At 47.3% G+C, this 14,981-nt stretch overlaps 1 protein-coding gene across 1 annotated transcript in view; it reads left to right on the top strand.

Annotated features, from left to right (window-relative positions):
- OBSCN (obscurin, cytoskeletal calmodulin and titin-interacting RhoGEF) overlaps positions 1-14,981 on the top strand; it is a 249,742-nt gene that overhangs the window by 94,407 nt on the left and 140,354 nt on the right. Inside the window, exons 37-46 of the mRNA XM_064162395.1 lie at positions 742-1,008; positions 2,332-2,598; positions 3,192-3,455; positions 3,985-4,251; positions 4,745-5,008; positions 7,206-7,472; positions 9,034-9,300; positions 10,469-10,732; positions 11,494-11,760; positions 12,990-13,253. Of these exons, the coding sequence (XP_064018465.1) occupies positions 742-1,008; positions 2,332-2,598; positions 3,192-3,455; positions 3,985-4,251; positions 4,745-5,008; positions 7,206-7,472; positions 9,034-9,300; positions 10,469-10,732; positions 11,494-11,760; positions 12,990-13,253 (2,658 nt within the window). The remainder of the gene's footprint in view (positions 1-741; positions 1,009-2,331; positions 2,599-3,191; positions 3,456-3,984; positions 4,252-4,744; positions 5,009-7,205; positions 7,473-9,033; positions 9,301-10,468; positions 10,733-11,493; positions 11,761-12,989; positions 13,254-14,981) is intronic.

Genomic DNA, 14,981 nt, shown 5'->3' with positions numbered 1-14,981 from the left:
GACGTGAGGGTACTGGTGATGAGAAGCTGGATGTGAGCCAACAGTATGTGCTTGTAGACAAGAAGGCCAATGGCATCCTGGGCTGCAGCAGAAGAAGCGTGGCCAGCAGGTTCAGAGAGGTGATTCTGCCTCTCTGCTCTAGTGAGATTTCACCTGGAGTATTGCATCCAGCTCTGGGGCCCTCAACACAAGAAGGACAGAGATGCACCATGAAGGTGGTCAGAGAGCTGGAGCACCTCTGCTATAGAGACAGACTCAGTTACAAAGACAGGGAGAATTAGAGCTGTGGAGCCTGGAGAAGAAAAGGCTCCAGGGAGACCTTAATGCAGCCTTTGAGTACCTCAGAGGGACTGCAAGCCATCTGGGGAGGCACTAATTTGCACAGGCTTGCAGCAACATGGCAAGGGCTAATGCTTTGAAACTAGAGCATGGTAGCTTTAGATTAGATAGCAGGAAGAAGTTCTTTACTATGAGAGTGGTGGAATACTGCAACAGATTGCCTAGGAAGGTGGTGGAGACATTTAAGGTCAGGCTTCATGGGACTTTGAGCAACCTGGTCTAGCTGAGGATGTCCTATTGACTGCAGAGGGGTTGGACTAGATGACCTTTAAAGGTCCTTCTCAACCCAATGCATTCTATAATTCTGTGATCCCAATAGCCTGGAACAAAAAGAGGGAAATTATTTCTTGTCAGTATGTTTCCTTAAATGTGTTTTGGTTTGGTTTGTTTTTTTCCCCTTAGAAATGCCAGTTCTTTTCAAGCAAGAGCTCCAGAATGAAGAAGCTAAAGAAGGAAAACAAGTCAAGCTGACCTGTGAGCTCAGCAAACCTGGCACCCCAGTGAAATGGATGAAAGGAGACACTGTTCTCTATGCCAGTGAGAAGTATGAGTTCAAGCAGCACGGTACTGTGGCAGAGCTCATTATCAGAGATGTCAAAGCAGTAGATGCTGGGGACTACACCTGCACTGCTGGGGAGCTGAAGACGACAGCTCGGGTCAAAGTAAACGGTAGGCAGAGTCTGATGTGCTGCCACCTCTCTGAATGCATCACTTAATAGGGCTTCTGGTCTAGAACATCACATAATGGTAGGGGGTATCCTGGCCTACATCAGGAGCAGTGTGGCCAGCAGGACAAGGGAGGTTATTCTGCCCCTGGGCTCAGCACTGCTCAGGCCACACCTTGAGTGCTGTGTCCAGTTCTGGGCTCCTCAATTCAAGAGAGATGTTGAGGTGCTGGAAGGTGTCCAGAGAAGGGCAATGAAGCTGGGGAGGGGCCTGGAACACAGCCCTGTGAGGAGAGGCTGAGGGAGCTGGGGGTGTGCAGCTTGCAGAAGAGGAGGCTCAGGGCAGACCTCATTGCTGTCTACAACTACCTGAAGGGAGGCAGTAGCCAGGTGGGGTAGCCAGGTGGGGGTTGGGCTTTTCTGCCAGGCAAGCAGCAACAGAAGAAGGGGACACAGTTTCAAGTTGTGCTGGGCGAGGTCTAGGCTGGATATTAGGAGGAAGCTGCTGCCAGAGAGAGTGATTGGCATTGGAATGGGCTGCCCAGGGAGGTGATGGAGTTGCCATGCCTGGAGGTGTTCAAGGAGGGATTGGATGAGACACTTAGTGCCATGATCTGGTTGATTGTCCAGGGCTGGGTGCTAGGTTGGACTGGATGATCTTGGAGATCTCTTCCAACCTGGTTGATTCTATGATTCTGTGACCTCCAGAGATCAATTCCAAACCCCCTGCCAAAGCAGGATCACCTGGAATGCATTCTAGTGTGTCTTGAATGTCTGTAGAGAAGGACACTTCAGTGTAGCAGAAGGAGCATGTGCTGGAGTAGCAAACAGGAGAGATACAGGGTGTAAGTACTGCTTTGTGCTGGAGCAGCAAGCAGGAAAGACACAGGGTGTAAATACTGCCTTGTGCTGGAGCACCAAGCAGGAAAGACACAGGGTGTAAATGTTGCCTTGTGCTGGAGCAGCAAGCAGGAGAGATACAGGGTGTAAATACTGCCTCAGAGCCCTGCAGCAGCAAGGAATTTGTGAGGTGAGGATGCCTGGAGGACTCTGAAGGGGTCTTTGTCAAAGAAGAAACTTCTCTCATACTCCTAGGAATACACAGTGAGATGACAACATCTAGGGGAGAGGTTTCCTTCTGCTGCCATGCAGAATCACTTTGGCTCCACATGGCAGAATCGATTTGATGCCACACAGGCAAGGGAGGGTCTAAGGATGCTCTGCTCATTGAGAGAAAGACTGAGTTGAAGAAGTGACAGGTATCATGGGGCACTTGCTGTTCAGCAGGTCAAGAGGGCATGTCCTAATCCCTGGTTTTGTGTTCTAGCTGTACCTGTCCTTTTCAAACAAGCCCTGGAGAACACTGCCACAGAAGAGGGGAAATCTGTCTCCTTGTGCTGCGAACTCACAAAAGCTGATGCCACTGTGGTGTGGAAGAAGGGAGAAGCCATGCTCCAGGCAAGTGCCAAATATGAAATGAAGCAGAAGGGGACAGTGGCAGAGCTGGTGATTCATAATGCAGAGCCAGAAGATGCGGGAAGATACACCTGTGACACTGGAGACCAGCAGACCACAGCCCAAGTCAAAATCCATGGTAGGAATAAGACACCTACTTGTGACCATTTGTTGTTGTTCTTGCCACGGTCCTGCTAACTCCTGCACATTTACAGTGGGCAGAGGGTCCAGGATAAAAAGGGACCAGTACAAAATGCAGCTCTGGTTGGGTCTATGGTGTTCTTTATTTTCTAGGATCTCATGTTAGAAGTTATGAATCAAATATATCTGATACCAAAATAGGTTTCCTTGCTTCTGAAATAACTGTTCTGCTTTCTGCTCGGGACAGAGGTGCTCTGCTGAGCTCTGAGCCAGAAGGTAAGAAGGGCCTCAGCTACATGTGTTGTTACAGAATGTGCAGTTGTCTTCTGCATTATCTCAGCGAGTCTCTGACCATCAGCACTTGGGCAGCAGAAGGGTAATTACCTTCATATTGTAATTGCTGAGGAATAATTTGGTTTGGGTTTATTTCCTCCCAAACTCAGGGTGTGCTGTTGCAAATACAAGTAGAGTCTTGGAAGTGCAGCTAGGTCAGAGCTTATGAGCTGTGCCAAGTTTGGTTTTAAGTCCCACACGAGGTCATCAGTGGGTAAGGATGCTCCTGAAGTAAAATGAGAACGCTTCATTCCTCAGCCGCCTCTGTGCTCATCAAAGAGGGACTGAAGAGCGTCGAAGCTGTGGAAGGTGGCACAGCTGCCCTGCAATGCCAGCTGAGCAGAGAGGCCCCTGTGGAGTGGAGGAAGGGGCATACTCTTCTTCGGCCAAGTACCAAGTACAGGATGAGGCAGGAGGGCACGGTGGCCGAGCTGCTGATCCGCCATCTGGAGCCAGGGGATGCTGGAGACTATACCTGTGCAGTGGGGAGCCAAAAAACCACAGCTGCCTTGTCAGTGAATGGTAAAGCATCACAAATGACCTGTGAAACTCTGGAATGCTTTTGTCTATCTCTTCCCCTCCTTCTTTCTGTACGTTCCCTCACACATCTGTCTCCACATTGTACTTCTGCATATTTCACCCTTCCACTTGTCGTGTTGCCACGTCACTCCTCCCCCCAGTCTCCGTCCACACTCGGCTTTTGTTGTGCCCACTCGTGTGTGTGTGTGGTGTTGTCTTCTCACCTGTTCTCAAGGGTGCTCACCTGCATGGTGTGTTTCCTGAATTAACATGGAAACCCAAGATTCCACGGGTAAAGGAGTGTTCACCACCTGTAACGATGAGGATGTTTGCCATTTGTGTGCATGGTCCCTGTCAGGATCTCCCTTACTTTGAATCCTACAGAACTATTCGCTTAGAGGTGCTTTGTTACTAAACACACACACAAAGTGTGGAAGGATGAAGGTGTTGGAATAAGGTTTGGCTATAAATCACCATTCAGCCTCTGGGCAGGGCCTTGGGCTGCAACCCCTTTTCATTCTGCATCTCTCAGCCCTGCCAATCCGTTTCAAGAAGGAGCTGAAGAACGAGGAAGGCACAGAGAGTGGGACAGCCACGCTGCAGTGTGAGCTGAGCCAGGCGGGCGGCTCGCTGGAGTGGAGGAAGGATGGGAAGGTGCTGGTGCCAAGCAGCAAATACAAAATGAGACAGGAAGGGCGTTTTGTGGAGTTGGTCATCCAAGACCTTGACTTAACGGATACTGGGAGCTACACCTGCCTGTGTGGAGACCAGAAGACAACAGCTGCTTTGAAAGTGAATGGTAACCCTTCTACCTCTGCTTCTCATTAAGCGCCAAACTTAGCGTATGTGACAGCGTTTCCTGCTCATCTGAAGCTTGGTCACTGTGATTTCTTACTGCTTTCCTGTTCTTAACTATTTGGTTCCAAGTAATCACCCTGCTAAAGGATAACACCTGCCTGGACACCATCCTGTGCAACCTGCTCTAGGTGAACCTGCTCTGGCAGAGGGGTTGGACTAGATGATCTCCAGAGGTCACTTCCAACCTCTGCTATTCTGTGATATTCCCTCGTGCTTTATTACGTTTTCCCACTTTGAGAGAGTACAACTATGTTGGATCTTATTTTCCCTAATTTATTTCTCCCTGCTGTAGGACATTTTACCCCCTTTTCACTTGTATCCACCCAGAAGTAGTTTTGGTTAAATGTACACTTTGCAGCCCAGTAACTCACAGCAGAGCCCAGATTGTTTTCACCTGGTGCTGACACCTTCTCTGTTGGTATTGCATCCTTCAGCCTTGCCCATCCTCTTCCAAGAAGAACTGCTGAACAAGGAAGCTACAGAGGGCGAGGCAGTCACTTTGCACTGCAAACTGAGCAAATCAGCCCAGGTGGAGTGGAGAAAGGGGGATAAGGTCCTCAAGCCAAGCGCCAAGTACAAAATAGAGCAGGAAGGTCCCGTTGCGGAGCTGACGATCCGGGACTTGGATCTGGCGGATGCTGGTGGTTACAGCTGTGTGTGTGGAGACCAACGGACCGCGGCTGCCTTGACAGTACATGGTAAAGAGCAACTCAGCACGTGCCCCAAGCAAGCCTGTCTAACTCCAAGATCTCCTCTTCCTCTTTCTCTCCTGCTTCATCTGGTCCCTGTATACATCCTATCCTCCCTCCTGCTGATTAATTTTTCTTTCCTGTTTTTCCTCCTTTCTCTCTCCTCTCACCTGATGCCTTATCAATGAGCTGTTTGTCTTGCTAGGAGATGCTCCAGTGACAAGTGGGCTCCATATCCCCAGCTCAACATAATCCCCCCCAAGTCCAGCAGACCTGCTTGTTTAAAAGTTTTCCCATAGGGATTGACCTAAAAGTGAGAATAGAATCATAGAATCAGTCAGGGTTGGAAGGATCATCTAGTTCCAAATCACTACTGAAAAGGTTCATAACTGAAACCAGCACTCAGGCCCCACTCCCACTTTCCTGGGAGATTTCTCCTCAGCTAATGACCTAGCAGAGCTTGGCCATCAAATGGATCTGAAACACTGAAAACGAGATTAAATAAACAAGGAACTCAAAATCTCACATTCAAATTGTAACATTCTCAGCTTCAGGACTGTGACACTTTCACCACCATAAGACCATTGCCCTTTTTTAGCAGCTACTACTGAACATGAGCAGCAAAGAACTAACTTGGAACCAAGAAGAACAGCTAAAATTCTTGCAAGGAGCCCCTGGTTGGTGTCTGGTACTGACCAGGCATTTATGCCTATGTCCAACCACTGCTGCTATAAATTCATCAGACATGGGGCTGCACTTTCTAAGCCCAAACTTCCCTGGTCCTGAACAACAACTGTTGGAGAATCACAGAATCAGGCAGGGTTGGAAGAGACCACAAGGATCTTCCAGTTCCAACCTCCCTGCAGTGCCCAGGGACACCCTACCCTAGAGCAGGCTGACCACAGCCTCAGCCAGCCTGGCCTTAAACACCTCCAGCCATGGGGCCTCAACCACCTCCCTGAGCAACCTGTCCCAGGCTCTCACCACTCTCATGCTGAATAACTTCATCCTCACATCCAGGCTGAGGCTCCATTCTCCCCAGTCCTGTCACTCCCTGACAGCCTCAAAAATCCCTCCCCAGCTTCTTTGTTGGCCTCCTTCAGATCCTGGAAGGCCACAAGAAGGTCACCTGGGAGCCTCCTCTTCTGCAGACTGCACACCCCCAACTCTTTCAGTCTGTGCTCACAGCAGAGCTGCTGCAGCCCTCTGAGCATCCTCCTGGCCCTGCTCTGGACACGCTCCAGCATCTCCACATCCCTCTTGTCCCAGGGGCTCCAGAACTGGATGCAGTACTTGGGTTTTATATCTTAGCCTGTTAGACTTGCTGCTCCTAAGAGGAACAACTTTCCTCAATGCATGATGTTACACAAGGATTACCTTAATGACAAAGCCTTTTTTATGCTCCAGCTATTCCCAGCCCTTTTTAAAACAATCTTGGCTTAACTCTTTCAAAAGTGACATTTTATTTCTTCCCTTTAGAAAGGTGATGGGATGTTTCTAACTGACTGCTCTCATTTAAGGAGCTCTATTTATAAACATACAGAGAATGCCATGAATTGGGGGCTTCTGTAGGACTGCTCTTTTCCTCAGGGGGAAGCAAAAGCGATAGGACAGAGGAGACAGCCTCAAGTTGCACCATGGAGGGGAAGGGTTCAGATTGGACATTAGGAAAAATGTGTTCCACATAAAGGTTGTCAAGCCTTGGACCAGGCTGCCCAGCTCAGTGATGTCCCCATTCCTGGAGGGATTCAAAACCCTTGTAGGCATGGATGCTGAGGGACAAGTTTTAGTGGTGACCTGGCAGTGCTGGGTTAATGATTGGTCTTGATGATCTTAAAGTTCTCTTCCAACCAAAACAACTTTATGATTCCATGAGAATGCTCTGAGTGTCCTACTGAAACACAGCCTCTAATTTCACCTCTTTGAATTTGTGGTGTATAAAGCCAAGGATTAGATGGCCTACCAACCCTGTTTGTAGACAGGCAGGTTTGCTTTTAAAGCACATTTTAGAGTGAGGGCAAAACCATAAAAACCAGGCTGAAATGTCTTTGAAATGATAGAAGTTGGTAAAAAAATCCTGGAGTGTGAAGAAGATCTTGTGATTCCAGTGATGTGCAGGTTCAGGGAGAGAAGAGAAGACAGTGAACAGATCCTGGTCAGGCGTTCTCAGCTTTGATGCCCTGTCCCTGTTGCGTTTACTCTGCAGTCCTGCCTGCTCTTTTCACCAAAGCACTGACAGATGAGGAAGGCACAGAAGGCAAAAGTGTCTCCCTGCGCTGCGAGCTGAACAAGGCTGCTGCTAACGTGGAGTGGAAGAAGGGGTTCAAGACCCTCAGGCCGAGTGACAAGTACAAAATGAGACGTGAAGGTGGCATTGCTGAGCTCACAATCCAAAACCTAGACGTGGCGGATGCTGGGAGTTACTGCTGTGTGTGTGGAGACCAGCAGACCATGGCAGTCCTGACAGTACATGGTAAACCAAACAGAACAAGGCAGACCTTAGCAGTAACTACCCTGTTTTCTCTCTTCCTTCAGCCAGACACCTGGTTACCATCTCCTTCCTCCTGCCAGGCCCTCGTTCACACCTCACTGGTGTCAGTGGCAGAAGCGCTGGGATCCGTAGCACAAGAAGGGTAGCACTGTGCAAGCTGAGAGTAGAGGCATCCAGTGTCACTGATAATTAGAGTTTTAATTAGGGTCCAGCACTTTACTTTTCCCCTATAAGCTCCTTTATTAGACTCCCCATTATGCTCAAGGCCATTCAAATTGGTTGTCTTATGTAAAGGGACTATGACTTAGGGATTTCAAGGTGTCATAACATTCCCAGAGTAGAGTTGATCCCCTGGAATCTTCTTCCCACACTCAATTCCTTGGCCAACAATGTCATAACATTCCCAGCATAGAGTTGATCCCCTGGAATCTTCTTCCCACACTCGATTCCTTGGCCAAGGATATGATAACATTCCCAGAGTAGAGTTGATCCCCTGGAATCTTCTTCCCACACTCGATTCCTTGGCCAAGGATATGATAACATTCCCAGAGTAGAGTTGATCCCCTGGAATCTTCTTCCCACACTCGATTCCTTGGCCAAGGATATGATAACATTCCCAGAGTAGAGTTGATCCCCTGGAATCTTCTTCCCACACTCGATTCCTTGGCCAAGGATATGATAACATTCCCAGAGTAGAGTTGATCCCCTGGAATCTTCTTCCCACACTCGATTCCTTGGCCAAGGATATGATAACATTCCCAGAGTAGAGTTGATCCCCTGGAATCTTCTTCCCACACTCAATTCCTTGGCCAACAATGTCATAACATTCCCAAGGTAGAGTTGATCCCCTGGAATCTTCTTCCCACACCCAATTCCTTGGCCAGCGAGGTGCTGCACCACAAATGACCCAGTTGTCATTGCCTTCAGTTAATGTCCTGTGTGAAGTCAGCCCAAACCATGTAAGGGACAAGCATTCCCAGGGAGAACTTTGATTTTTACTGTACCTGACATGTTTGAAAGGCTGTGTCAGTTCAGGTGAAAATCCTCCCTTTCCCACCATGTATTGAAATGAGTCATTTCATTTCAAGCTGGCATTTAAAATGAAAGCCCAGTGTTTCATTTTGTCTCTAACACACAATGGCTTTTAGTTTGCTGAAGTGTGTGAGTACATAACAAACCTTCCCCTGTTATGGTTTAAGAAGTCATCTAAGAAAAAACTCATTTTTTCCCCCCACTCAGAAATTTCAAGTCTGTGTTGATTGTTTTTGCTTGAAATTTCACAAGAGGGGGAAAAAAAAGGGGGATTGACTTATTGATTTGTGACTCTGAGTACATGTAAAATACTCCCATGGATTGCTGCAAGCACTGAATCCTTTCCTGGTGATGGCATTTCCTTTCTTCATACTGATTCATGGATGTTACTGAAGATCTGTGGTCTTGTATAGATAAGTCAAGAGAAGAGGGGAAACATAAGTTAAGCCTGGCTGTTTACTTGTCACTCTTTGGAGCACTACATCTCACTGCTCATGTTGCTGTCCTTCAGCTTTGCCTGCCTTTTTCAAAGAAGGATTGAAGAACAGAGAAGCCACAGATGGTGGAACAGCCACTCTGCACTGTGAGCTGAGCAAGGTCGGTGTCCTAGTGGAGTGGAAAAAAGGGGACAAGACACTCAAACCAAGCAATAAGTACAGGATGAGGCAAGAAGATACTGCTGCAGAGCTGCTGATACGAGGTCTGGAGGTAGAAGATACAGGAGAATATACCTGTGTGTGTGGAGATCAGAAGACCTCAGCTGTCTTGACAGTACATGGTAAAAAAGCCATTCTTTGTTATGGTAGCAGTGTCTCAAGGAGATCTCTTTTTCTCTAGGAGGTTTCTTTCCTTCTTGCTTTGGTGTTCTCATTCTGCAGCATTTTCCTGTTTTTTTCTGGCTGTGCTTCATTCCATCTCCCACCCACTGTCTGCTGGTTTGAAACTGGTGGCTTGGTAGGGAAGAAGAGCTGTGAGAATGTGTCATCTTAGTCTTCAGCTTCCAAAAGTGAGAAAGGAAACCAGATGTAAGACGAGAGTGAGCAGGCTTGTTCTCAGGGGGTTTGGACTTGCATCTCACTGATGTCAGTGGGTTTTGGTGCTTAAATTGAAGGAGTGGTTTTAAAAAGGCAGTTAGCAAGAGGGATTTTCCATTCAGGGATGAATGAGTGTCCTCCTCATTCGTAGGACTGTGATATATTCTTCCAAGGAAATGCTACTCTCAAAGAACCCAAAGTATTATTCTCTAGGCCCTGACTTAGGGAGCATTTTAGACAGATTTTGTTCCTCTATCTGCCATGGTGAACAGCAGTGAGCTTTGATTGTCTCTTCAAAAGCAGCAGTTCACATCCAGCCCCTGTAGACGAAGGAGTAGTTTATATTTGAGATATACCTTAAGGATAAGTCATTTTAAAGGACAGGGGCCAAACTGTGGTGACAAAATCCTCTTCTCTGAGATTTTCTATGTGCTTTTACTTCTTTCAGTGCTGTCACCCAGGGCAGTGACTTTCAGTGAGAAGTCAGGTCAGTCATGTTCAAGTTAGGTGGTTTCAGGCTGAACTGGAAGAGATGAGCTGCTGGAAGCAGATGGGAAGTGGTGAGCACGATGTATAAAGCAAGAGCAGAAGCAAGTTATGGTGACAATTATCCAGCAGTAGTTTTCTAATACATGCAGTTTTCAAGAGTCAGTGATTTGTTTTCCTTTAGTGGTAAAGAACTGATCTTAGGACTTAGTCCTGAGTTCTTCAAGGTCAGTAGAAGCCCCATCCCTGGAGACATTCCACATCACATTGGATGGGGCTCTGAGCAACCTGCTCTGGTTGAACACGTCCCTGCTGACTGCAGGGGGTTTGGGCTAGATAACCTTCAAAGGTCCCTTCCAACCCAAGCATCCTGTGACTCTGTGGTTAATGGTTTGCTGTCCTCTTTGTTTATATTACATCCTGTAGCTTTGCCTGCACTGTTCAAAACAGACCTTGTCGATGTGGAAGCCACAGAGAGCGAGGCAGCTGTTCTGCAGTGTGAGCTAACTAAAACCGCTCCAGTGGAGTGGAGGAAAGGGCAAAAGGTGCTCAAGCCTAGTGAGAAGTACAAAATGAGGCTGAAGGATGCCACTGCTGAGCTGACAATCCACAGCCTGGAGGAACAAGATGCTGGAGATTACACATGTGTGTGTGGAGACAAGATGACTACTGCATCCCTGACAGTGCATGGTAAAATACCCACATTTAATAGGGATTGTCTGTTTTGTCATCTGGGATCTCATGCAGGATCACAAAGTGGTCTTGATGCCACCTCTTGTTTTAAGTTGTGGTGACAGCTGGATCAACCACTGGGAATATCTTCCACTTCAAATCCTTCTCTTAGAACCGATGAGTAGCACCCCAGAGTCCACTCTGCCCCTGTTCTTTCCTGTTAATGGGATCTGGAAGCAGAGAGTAAAGACCCCAGGGAAACCAGAAACAGCACTTGCAGTAATTAAGAGCACTGAGATTTCACATGTGTTTTGCTGAATGGAATTGAAAGATGCTCTCTTATGTTAACAACTAAGCAAGAGGTGAGAATAAATCCCAGGGATGCAGCCTGGAGCTGTAAATAGCAGAGCATTTTAATTGGTCATCTGATGCTAAGGCAGAGCTGTGCTGTGAAATCTTGGGAGCAGCTTTCTCTTGTTAGAGCTTAAAATGCCTTTGAAGCCTACCTTTGCAGCACTGAAACCTGAGTTTGAAAGACCAGTTGTGGTGTGTTGCAGACCATTATGCAGAGATGGCCTTGAAATCGTTGTTAGTCTCTCAGGTACTGGTGTGTCCCTGTTGACTGCAGGGGGGTTGGACTAGATGGACCCTTTGAAGGTCTCTTCCAATCCAACACGTTCAAAAACTTGTAGTGATTAAAGGGTCTTAGTCCAGTGGAGCAGTGAAGATACAGTCTTTCCCTGGTTTTAAAGTGCTCTCTCTTCACCTGTGATCTTCAGCCCTTCCTCCACACTTTACACAAGAGCTGAAGAACGTGGAAGCCACAGAAAAAGGCATGGCCACTTTCTGCTGTGAACTGAACAAGCCCTCAGCTGCTGTTGAATGGAGGAAAGGAGACAGAGCCCTGGAGCCAAATGACAAGTTCACCATGAGGCATGAGGGCACAAGTGCTGAGCTGGTGATCCATGATTTAGATCTGACAGATGCTGGAGATTACACATGCTGTTATGGAGACCAGAAAACCACTGCTGCACTAAAAGTCAATGGTAAAAATAAATACATCAAGTTAAGTGGATTATTAAGATGATGCTCAGAGGGCTGGAGCAGCTCTGCTATGGGGACAGGCTGAAAGAGCTGGGGCTGTTGAGTCTGCAGAAGAGGAGGCTCCCAGGTGACCTTCTTGTGACCTTCCAGTATCTGAAGGGGGCCTACAAAAAGCTGGGGAGGGATTTTTGAGGCTGTCAGGGAGTGCCAGGACTGGGGAGAATGGAGCAAAGCTGGAGGTGGAGAGAGTCAGCCTGGATGTGAGGAGGAAGTTATTCAGCATGAGAGTGGTGAGAGGCTGGACTGGGTTGCCCAGGGAGGTGGTTGAGGTCCCATGGCTGGAGGTGTTTAAGGCCAGGCTGGCTGAGGCTGTGGTCAGTCTGCTCTAGGGTAGGGTGTCCCTGGGCACTGCAGGGAGGTTGGAACTAGAAGATCCTTGTGGTCTCTTCCAACCCTGACTGATTCTGTGATTCTCCAACAGTTGTTGTTCAGGACCAGGGAAGTTTGGGCTTAGAAAGTGCAGCCCCATGTCTGATGAATTTATAGCAGCAGTGGTTGGACATAGGCATAAATGCCTGGTCAGTACCAGACACCAACCAGGGGCTCCTTGCAAGAATTTTAGCTGTTGTTCTTGGTTCCAAGTTAGTTCTTTGCTGCTCATGTTCAGTAGTAGCTGCTAAAAAAGGGCAATGGTCTTATGGTGGTGAAAGTGTCACAGTCCTGAAGCTGAGAATGTTACAATTTGAATGTGAGATTTTGAGTTCCTTGTTTATTTAATCTCGTTTTCAGTGTTTCAGATCCATTTGATGGCCAAGCTCTGCTAGGCCATTAGCTGAGGAGAAATCTCCCAGGAAAGTGGGAGTGGGGCCTGAGTGCTGGTTTCAGTTATGAACCTTTTCAGTAGTGATTTGTACTTCAGTAGAACTTAGACCCTCCAGTTGAGCTCCATTTTCCATTGGGCTAGAAAATACCTAAGGTAAGGCAGGGCTAAGCCTTGCAGGATCTGAAGCTGAGACTGGTGTGGTTCTCCAGTTTATGGCATAGACAATACCATGAAGAAAGCTTTCACTTATGAACAAGGTGTTCCTTCTGTCTGAATACACCATTACATGTTTCCCAGAGTGATTACTGATCCTATTTGATTAGAGAAGGCTTTGCTTATCGTGTGTGGTTGATAGACAGAGATAAATAGTTGCTTGGTCATGCATTCTGATCGTTTTGAACTCCTCAGCCTTGCCTGCACACTTCAAGAAAGAGCTGAAGAACGAAGAAGCCACAGAAGGTGGCACAGCCACGCTACGCTGTGAGCTATCTAGGGCTGCCTCTGTGGAGTGGAAAAAGAAACACAAAGTGCTCAAATCAAGTGAAAAATACACTATGAGGCAGGAGGGTACTACAGCACAACTGCTGATCCATGCTTTAGAGGTCAAGGATGCTGGGGAGTACACCTGTGTGTGTGGAGATGTGAAGACCACTGCGGCACTGACGGTGCATGGTAAGGAAAGAGAAATGAGATATCTTTGTCTGATGTTTCTTCTGACTTCTCTGCAAGCCTGACTCATAATGAGGGTTTTTTTAATCTAATCTTTCCATCTTAAAATTCTGTCAGGAATGGATTTTCTCTTTTTTGTTCTGATTTTTATCTAGAATTGTAGTTCCACTCATTATAGTAACACTTTTCCTCTTCTCCTTGCACTTAGTGCCATGGTCTAGTTGATTGGGTAGGGCTGGGTGCTAGGTTGGACTGGATGATCTTGGAGGTCTCTTCCAGCCTGGTTGATGCTATGACTCTAAGAGCATTTCCTAAGTGCTATTCCCTTATCTTAAATGATAGCAATATGAAGAAATAATCATGTCCTCAGCATCCTTTTCGGGAACATCAGACCAAAATTAAATGTCAGAACAAGAAGTAAGTAGCAACAGGAGGAGAGGAAATGGCCTCGAGTTCTTGGTGCCCATCTATAGTCATTTGCACCACACTGAAGGCTAAGAGATACCACATGCTTGCCTTTTTTGTTCTGTTTTACTTACTTTGACCTGACCCTAGAGAGATGGAGTTGAAGGAACATTCATTCTAAAAATCTATCTTAAACTTGAAGTTCCCCTAAGATGCAGCAGGTGATTACAGGAGTCCTCTTCTTCAGGAAGAGAAAAGCTCTTGGCAAGTCCAAGTGTACTGCCACCATTTTTTCCCAGAGAATTAAAGCTAGGCTGAAATGGTCAGAATTCCTTGGATCCTCTCTCTATCTTCTACCTCTTCCTGTTTTCCAAAGACCAACATTGTGAATGGGATTGTAGGTCAAGACTGATGAGTGGTCCTAAGTTCCCACTGTTGTCAGTGGAGATACAGCCAACACGGTCAAAGGAAACGAGAGTCATCCAGCTCACCTTATAGCAGAGACTTACATTTGGGCAGCAGGAAGGCAGCACAGGGGAAAAGGATCTGGGGCTCCCAGTTGATGGGAGGTAGCTCCACTGGCTGTTGACGTTGTCTGGATCTTTCTTGACTATCACAAACCCACAGAATGCTCTGAGTCAAAAGGGACCTTAAAGATCACTTAGTTCAACACCCCTGCCATGGGCAGGGACACCTTCCAGTAGACCATGTTGCTCAAAGGCTCATTCAACCTTGTCTTGAGTATTTCCAGGGAGGGGACACCCATAGCTTACTTGGCAACCTGTTCCAGTGTCTCATTGTCCTGGGAGTTTAGACTCTTGGTTTACATGATAAAAACTAGATGTGTGTATTTCAATCTGGGAGACCTTTCTCATCAACTAAGTTTCCTGTTTTTTCCTCCCTCTACTTGTGCAGCATCAGCCATTCTCTTTGATCTCTCCAGCATAGCTGTTCATGCCTGGCTTTGGCAGAGCCTCTGCTTTAGGCATTCCAGGACAAATGATTGCCCCACATTAAGAATATTTGATATGTTTAAATATAGAGTCATAGAATCAAGCAGGTTGGAAGAGATCTCCAAGATCATCCAGTCCAACCTAGCACCCAGCCCTGTCCAGTCAACCAGACCATGGCACTAAGTGCCTCATCCAGTCTCTTCTTGAAGCCCTCCAGGGACAGCAGCTGCTCCACCTCCCTGGGCAGCCCATTGTAATGCCAATCACTCTCTCTGTGAGGAGTTTCCTCCTAACATCCAGCCTATACTTCCCCTGGCACAACTTGAGACTGTGTCCCCTTGTTCTGTCCCTGGTTGCCTGGCAGAAGAGCCCA

The sequence above is a fragment of the Pogoniulus pusillus genome, chromosome 23 (genome assembly GCF_015220805.1).
Source record: "Pogoniulus pusillus isolate bPogPus1 chromosome 23, bPogPus1.pri, whole genome shotgun sequence".
In the NCBI taxonomy this organism is placed as follows: Eukaryota; Metazoa; Chordata; class Aves; order Piciformes; family Lybiidae; genus Pogoniulus; species Pogoniulus pusillus.
This window is presented reverse-complemented; position numbering and strand designations above follow the sequence as displayed.